The 8,273-nt window shown below is 34.3% G+C and overlaps 1 protein-coding gene across 3 annotated transcripts in view; it reads left to right on the plus strand.

Annotated features, from left to right (window-relative positions):
• Positions 1 to 8,273, plus strand: part of PKP4 (plakophilin 4) — a 368,717-nt gene that overhangs the window by 296,836 nt on the left and 63,608 nt on the right. For 2 of the 3 annotated variants that reach the window (XM_006880795.1, XM_006880796.1), the window contains exon 9: positions 3,108 to 3,327. In XM_006880795.1, coding sequence (XP_006880857.1) covers positions 3,108 to 3,327 — 220 coding nt within the window. Of the gene's footprint in view, positions 1 to 3,107; positions 3,332 to 8,273 lie in introns of all 3 variants that reach the window. The other variant, XM_006880797.1, reaches the window with a different exon arrangement.

Consider the following 8,273-nt stretch of genomic DNA (forward strand, 5'->3'; position numbering starts at 1 on the left):
GATAGATAGATAGATAGATAGATAGATAGATAGATAGATAGATAGATAGAGACTTGAATCATGGTATTTTTGTAAGGTAGTGATAAAAATTACTCAGACTCAGATCTACTACTTTTGAGTCAATTTTAACTCAGACCAGCCCTCAATTGGATTTTCCCAGACTGTAAATCTTAGTTGGAGGAGTTCTCCATCTTCCATAAAGCTGCTGATAGTTTTAAACCCCTAGAGATGCAGAGACTTTTGATTAACAGGACAATCCTATAGATTATACCTGATACTAATTCTACCTCATTAAAATAGTCATCCCTCATTATTTGGAAGGGATTGATTCCAGGCCCCCTCATGGATACTAAAATTTGAAGATGCTGAACTCCCTTACATAAAGTGACATAATATTTGCGTGTATCCTATACTCATCCTCCTATATACTTGAAATCCTCTCTAGATAACTTATTCAACATAATGACAGTGGAAATGCTGTGTAAATATCATCTTAATCTCCCTCAACTTTTAAAGAATTGCTTTGGCCACTGTCCCAGAATGTTTTTGGCATACCCTTGGTGAGTGCAGATGCCAGTCCCTGCGGGCTGACTGTACAGAGGTTAGGATTTACAGGTCATAAAATGAAGGATAATTATGTCAAATAACGAAATGGAGGAAAACTACACAATACTAGACATCATAGTCTAGAGAGATTGACATGTAACCTCGCCAGCCAAGTTGGCACATTACACTGACCATCATACTTGGCTATCTTTAACATGTATGTACTATATTTTAATCCCCCTTCTTAAAATATATTATTTCATCTGAATGTTGTAGAATGTAAAATAATTATCTTTTGTGATTGACTCAAACTGTTACAGCATGTAATTAGAGAATTAATACAAACAACAGATTAATACATTTCTTTAATACCCCAACCCTACAATTTATGCTCACCCTGCAATGTGGCAAAAACTAGCTTGTAGCTGTATGAGCTGCCATATTGCGCTACAGGATTGTTCAATATCAGGAGCCTTCTTTTTAAAAACTGAAACTATGAAAGAGGTAGTATAGCTTGTTTGGGGAATTCCGGTGGCTTACTGGTAAACAATTGTTCTGCCAACACAGAAGTATGCAGTTCAAATCCACCAGGTCCTGCACAGAAGACAGAGGGGCAGTCTCCTCCCGGTGTAAGTTATTGCCTCTGAAAACCCACTGGAGGGTCAACTATGAGTCAGTTCCAACTTAGTGATACTCAACAACACCACAGATTAATAAACCCTCAAATAAACTCTACATAGGAAAGGCACAGTTTCAAGAGTTATAACTGTCAGAGCTCTAAGAGGCAGAAATCATATTTTAATTAGCTTTTTAAGAAACCAATAATGTGGTCCACTGATGGATCTTATTTTAATAGGTCAAATTTTCCATTTTTAATAGACATTAATAAAGAACTGTTTGTTCTGAAGCTCCCTAAATTCAAGTATTTCTTTAGTAAGATTAATAAATGAATACTATTAAAATCTTAAGAAGAATATATGTATTATCATTAGATATCTGTGGTAATTATTACAAAGACTTTTTTTAATACTGTGTACATTATCTTTAGTTGTTGTTGTTGTGTGCCACCGAGTTGTCTGTGACTCATAACAACCTTGGCCTGTATACATACATAGCATCATGCTATAATTTTAAGGAGTGGCTTAAGAATTTGATACATAGATCTCTCTTGTGAAGGAAATTTCCAATATTCACAGTACCCATAGTTCTATAAATAAAATATGTGGCCTAGTGATAAAAATCTGCGCTGCAATCCTGACGGCACGCAGTTCAAATACATACACCAGCTGCTACATGGGAGAAGGATGAGCAGTCTCTTCCTGTGCAGTTAACTGTTTCTGAAAACCTGCTAGTAGGTCGGCTGTGGGTCACTTCTGTCTCAATGGTACACAGCAACAACAACATATCAAAATAAATAATGTCTGCACACTGAAAAAGCAAAAAGTTGTCACCAAGACAGAGGAGGAAGAAAAGATCAAAATGGATCACTGGAAGGACTTTGAAAATTGCACTATAGTGTTGAGACCCTAACACAAAGGGGAGAAATGCAGAAATAAAGCAACGACACACTGTCAAGTTTGTTTCAGTTACATAGAAATTTCACTGCATAGTGCCACTGTTGTAAAACTGACATGGGGGGGCGGGGGGCAGAGATTGAGAAAGATAGGATAAATTATGTATACTGCATTGAAACAGATGAGAGAGAGAACTGTTTAAAAGCAATATATGATTCGATATTGTCATGACAGGAGTCCAGAATGAAGGCTTTAATAATGGAGTGGACTTGGGGGGAAGGATAGTATAACAATGAAAGAATTTTTCCTTTGCTTTTCAAAGAGAAGAACGAACTTTAGGGGAGGGGGTGGGCAGGGAGAAAAGTGCAACAGTGAATGAATGGAAATCCAAAATCTCGTTAAATTTTCATTAAAATCTTAAAAAAATTCTTGCAAAAAAAAAGACATTTCAGTAAACGTCTCTATTTTTATCACTAAAATAAAGGTACTCAAATTAGCTTTATTGTTATGTGTTTGTGCAATTTAAAAACATTAAAATGAATTTTAATAAAACCTGTTAAGAATGTTTTGTTTTATCTTGCTAATAAAATTGACATATTATTAGAATAGATAAATAATTTAAGTACCTCTTCTTAGTGCTGTTAGGCTAGGTTTGTACAATCTAAAAGTAAGCTATGTAAATAATTGCTGAAATGTAGAATCTTTCTCAAAATTATTTTACCTTTTAAAAATCAGACCTTCAATCTGAAATAAATTAGGCAGTCAGACTGCAGTGTATTATAGTTTACAGTCTGGAACGGGATATAACATCACAAATGAATATGGGGGAAAGAAAAATGAGGAAACAATATTAATGAGCTGGAAAGATGGGTGAAGGGTCTGGCAATATCCACTAAGTATTTGCTTAGGCATTGTCATTAGTGAATTGAATCAATTAATGGTAGCTATTGCCTATGAATTATTTGTCTGAAAAAAACTTGAGAATTATAAACTTTCACTCAAATAGATTTTTTTTAATGACCTCTTTTTAAAATGCTGACTTTTTAGTAGGTGTTGGAAATCTGCAAAGGACGTCCAGCCAACGAAGTACCCTTACATACCAAAGAAATAATTATGCTCTGAACACAACAGCTACCTACGCAGAGCCCTACAGGCCGATACAGTACCGAGTGCAAGAGTGCAATTATAACAGGCTTCAGCATGCAACACCAGCTGATGATGGCACCACAAGATCCCCATCAATAGACAGTATTCAGAAAGACCCCAGGCAAGTATCAGTTATGACTCCAAAACACTGCAGTCTCACAGGATCCAACCAGTGTCTTCATTCCGACTCTTTAAGATGCCAGATCTAGTGCCGTATCAGTGATAACACAGATGTTTAATCTTTATTTCTAGTACTTTCTGTGGTGTATTTTTAGCTATATAGGCCACTGAAATTAATTTCATTTCAAAGATAGTATCCTCCTTTAAATGCTTTAATAGTAGGTTAGAAAATGCAGTTTTGTGTGAATATCTGTAGCATTCATTTTTTAAATATTTCACCAAGGCAACCGCCCAGGGTAGCCTCTACTCTGAATTACACAGAAGATTTAAGAGGATCACTTTACCTTTTTCCTTCTCTTGACTGACTTTTAGGTGAGAAATTTAGAAAATTTATTTCTTTTCAATATTGTGGGTGTATTACATTATAGTGGTCAACTTGATAGCTTTTTATTAAATAGATCCTTTTAAAACCCAACTGCCACTTAGGAGAGACGGTTTACAAGAAACTTCTATTTCATAAGAAAAAGAAAATTGGCAAATTTTAGATATTTCCTTTTTAAATTTTATTTGGCCTTACAAAAAAACATTTTTATTAACTGTGAATCATTTAGTGATTCAGTTTTGGAAAACTGACCTTGTCTTAATGAAACTCATGTAAAAATATTCAGGAAGTAAAGATGTTTTGAGCTAAAAGATAATTTTACTTTTTGAACGAGTGAAATTGTTACTAAATTTTCACCAGATTCAGTGCTATTTTAAGGTATATGTTCACAAGATTTCACTCACTCCTCGCCCACAAATAGTTGTTTCACTGGAAAATTGTTATAATTATCAATTCCAATTTAGCAACCTAACAACGTATTTTGATGAATATAAATTAAAAGCATGACTGAGGTTTTGGTCATTGAAACAGAATAGCTAAATGTATTGCATAAAGTTGCATGGGAAAAATAACTTTTAATAAAACCACTCTACCCAATTCTTTTTTTTTTTTTAATGTAAATGGTCTAACATTTCTGCAACAAAAGCTCTGCTATTCCTTGTTGGCCACCTTTTTGTCATGCTGATGGCCTAGTGGAAAGGTGCTACACTGCCATTCCAGAAATATGTAGTTTGAATCCACCAGCTGCTCTGCTGGAGGAATTTCCCCAGAGAACTATGATCAATCAATTTCCATAGGATTTGCAGCCTCTGAAAATCTGCTGGAGGGTCAGCTATGGGTTGATTCTGACTGACTGGATGGACCATAACAGCAGCTAGCAATGAGAATGAAAAGAATAATTTGACTAATAGCATCTTCAATATAATTAAGTCAAAAGTACTACTTACTATATAGCTTCACTTTTAAAAATCCTGACTGACTCTTAGGACACCCAAAAGAATGTAGAAATTCCCAAAAAGATTGTTTAATTATGGGTAATATAGACCATAACTTAGCTCTTCCTGGAGAGAAAATGATAACTACCTAGAAAAGCAGTTAAGTAGGATTGGAGCTTTGAGTTTAATGTTTCCTAAAGACTTCAGTTTTGACCTCTGACATTCATTCTTCAGCAAGGATAATTTATATGATAATATCCTGCACCTATTCATAGTATGATAATTTCAGTCTAATGCATAAACTGTTATGGCTAGCTTTGATTATGTAAAATTTAGCTGATAATGAATTTCATAAGATGAATAAATAATTATCTTATAATAATAGAAACATTCGCTCTATCTGAAACTGTAATCCAGGAGAACTTGAATATGGAAGCCTAAATAAAAATTTCTGACAACTTCTATTTCTTTTTTCATTTTAAAAATAGCAGTTTAATAGGGGTTTTTCCTAGACTTATTTTTTTTTTATTATTATACTCTTCATGAGACTGATGAGGGGATAAACATCCTAGTGTTCTTTTTTTAATAGATCCTAATCTGTGACACATATTTACCTCCATATTTAGATAATTCATCATGTTTTCCTATAAATTCAAGTTATAATCTGGATTGTATACCTTCATCCTGAAGAACTTCCTGTACTTTAACCTTCTCATCTTGAAAGTTTCCGACAAAATGTTCCCTCAGTTTTTATTGTCTGAAATTATTAATTTACACATTAAATTTATTTAATGTAAATTTCACCTTTTTTTATAGTTATGAATTTTGGTTTGTGTATAGATATCTTTCTGGCCTGAAAATAGCCCAAGACTGTCAGCTGAAAGCCTTTTTAAATACAACGCCAAATCCAATCAGCTCACACCCTGTTGTGATCAACAGCCACACTAAAATCAGGGTATAGAACAATTTTGGGATTTTTTTTAAAAAATCTATTTTATTTGAATGAAAGTTTATAAATCATGTTAGTATTTCCAGATAATCTATTCGTAGACATTAATTACTATTGACTGAGGCAATTAATGTTTCTTTAATACCTAAGCAATATCTTCTTTTTTCTTTTTCTTTTTTATTATTATTAAATTTTATTAGTTTCAATGAACATTCACAGGGATTCTGGGCTTTCACTCCTTCATTGCTGCACCATTCTCTCCACCCTCCTCCCCAGTTTGTTCTTCTTCCCCGCCATCCGAATGTCTGTTTTAATTATCCAATTGCCACAGTGCTTGTCAAAGTCAGTTCTGATTAATCTCCTTTGTCGGTGTGTCCTTTGCCATTCCCTATCACTCCTCCCTGAGAGAGACTTCACCCTGATTCATAAGGAAAAGGGGATGGCGTATTCTCTTAGCTACTTCCTGCTGAAAAGGGACGCTGTGGGTTTCAGGGTGAAGATCTTCTCTCACTACTCTAAAGGGCCCCTTTGGCAGTAGGAAACACATAGACTATTATGGAGATTGATTTTGGAATTTAGATGCACTCTTATTGATTGTGTTTGGCCGTACATGTTCATATCCTTGAAGATGTATCATGGGGGTGTTGCAACCTAGAAGACATAAATTTGACTAACAAGTTATAAGTACATGAGTCAAAAATTATGGAAAAGTAAAAGAAAAGATTCTTTCATTGTTTTACAAACCCTCCCCCAGGTCCCCTCCACCATGTAGCCCTCGCTCTAGACTTCTGTGATGACAGAAATACCTAGTCACATATCTCTTTTAAACCGTTTTCTCCCTCCTCTGTTTCAGTGCAGTATACATTATTGAACCCATCTTACTCAGTCTCTCCCCAACCCCAAGGACAGTCCCATTCTACAACAGTGGCATCATGTAATATTTGTCCTTTTGTGACTGGGATATTTCACTCAGCATAATGTTCTCCAGAGTCAACCATTTTGAATAATATTGCATGAGTTCCTTGTTTTTTAATGCAGCATAGTATTCCATTGTGCGAATATACCACAGCTTCTCTAGCCATTATTTTCTCTTTTTCATTCTACTACTTTCTCTGGTTGGGATCTGGTTTTTTATTTTCGTTTTTTTATCTTCCCACCCTCCCCTTCCCCATTTCCCCTCTGCATAGTGTACATCCTGTTCCAGATTGTTAATTTCAATACTGTAATGTTGCTTGTTTATTCATTTCAATTTGTCCTTCTTTTTTACTTACTACAATACAGGAATTATCTATCAATACGTTTCCTACATTACTGAGATATTTTACTGATTTTTAAAGCATTATTTGAGATACATGCATATATATATATTTGTCCTAGAATGTGACATCCCTGAAGTCTTTGAAATCTTGATTGAATGCCTGAGTTTCTCAGTGTAGACGATCTTCCTTTATACTTTTGCATTTTAAATGATGTCATTCATTCATTGTCTTTTTTTTTATCTTTGACTTTCATTTTTTACTTTATGTAAGATACGCTGAGATTCTTGAACTATGGGTTTGTAACTTTTTTAAAATGAGACTTTTTCGGCCTTTCTGTCTTTTCCCCCTATTTCTCAAACCTCTTCTCATTCTTAAATTCCAATGAAACATTTGTTAAACAACTTGGTATTATCCCACAGGTTGCTGAGGTTCTAGTCATGAATTTCCAGTATTTTTCAAAACGTATATATTTTTATTGATCTTTGTTTCCATTTATTATACTTTCTTGTGACTTATTCATTCTGTGGTTAAGCCTATACAGTGACTTTTTTTTCACCTATTTGTATTTTTTTTTAAAAAAAATTCTCTGATGAGAAGCACCATGCATTCACCCTTTATATCTTTCTTATCCTTCAAGGCTATTTATTATAACAATTCTAATATTTTCTTAATAATCGGTATGTTTATATTATGTATGGATCCACTGCTAGTGGTTGTCAGTTCTCTTCTTTGAAAATTATATTTTTCTGTTTCTTCTTATGCCTAGTTCTATTCTGACTGTAGTAGATAACATTGTAGAGACTCTGGATTATTTTGTCCCCTTAGAGTGCTTATTATTGTTCAGACAGATAGTTAAAATTACTGAACTATACTTGTGTATTTTTTCTTTGTTATACTGTGTCTATGTCAGATTTATTTTTCTAGAACATGACTCTTCTTTCTGGGATCTTCAACTAAATGCCACAGGTGCTTAGCACAGTCTTCACTCGGGCTTACGTTATTTTCACCCAGCAGTGGTTTTTGTCCAGCTCTCGGTCCTAAAGCCTAAATTCCAGAGTTCAGATCCCCAAATTCCACTCTCCCTCCTAATCTCTTTAAGTCCATCATACTCTGGGCTCAGCTCTCTGCTTGAAGGTGCCATCAGGTAGAAAGTCCTGTAAATGGGGCCCTTGGATGTTTTACTGCTTTCAAAGATTGCATTCTTCTGTTGTCTCTTGCCTACAAAAATTTTCCTATACATTCAGTCTAGTTTTATAGTGTTTTTGTTTGCTTTATGGTATGAGAGTAAGCATGGTACCACTACTTGTTTGTGACTGTAAAAAATATAAGTCCAATTTTATAACACAGTTTATTATCCAGTTGCACTTCAAGTTAGAAATTTTTTTAAAGTTTATTCTTTTTTTTAAAGTTTATTCTTTTTTT

Source organism: Elephantulus edwardii, unplaced genomic scaffold, assembly GCF_000299155.1.
Source record: "Elephantulus edwardii isolate Elephantulus edwardi_28Jun2011 unplaced genomic scaffold, EleEdw1.0 scaffold00010, whole genome shotgun sequence".
NCBI lineage: Eukaryota > Metazoa > Chordata > Mammalia > Macroscelidea > Macroscelididae > Elephantulus > Elephantulus edwardii.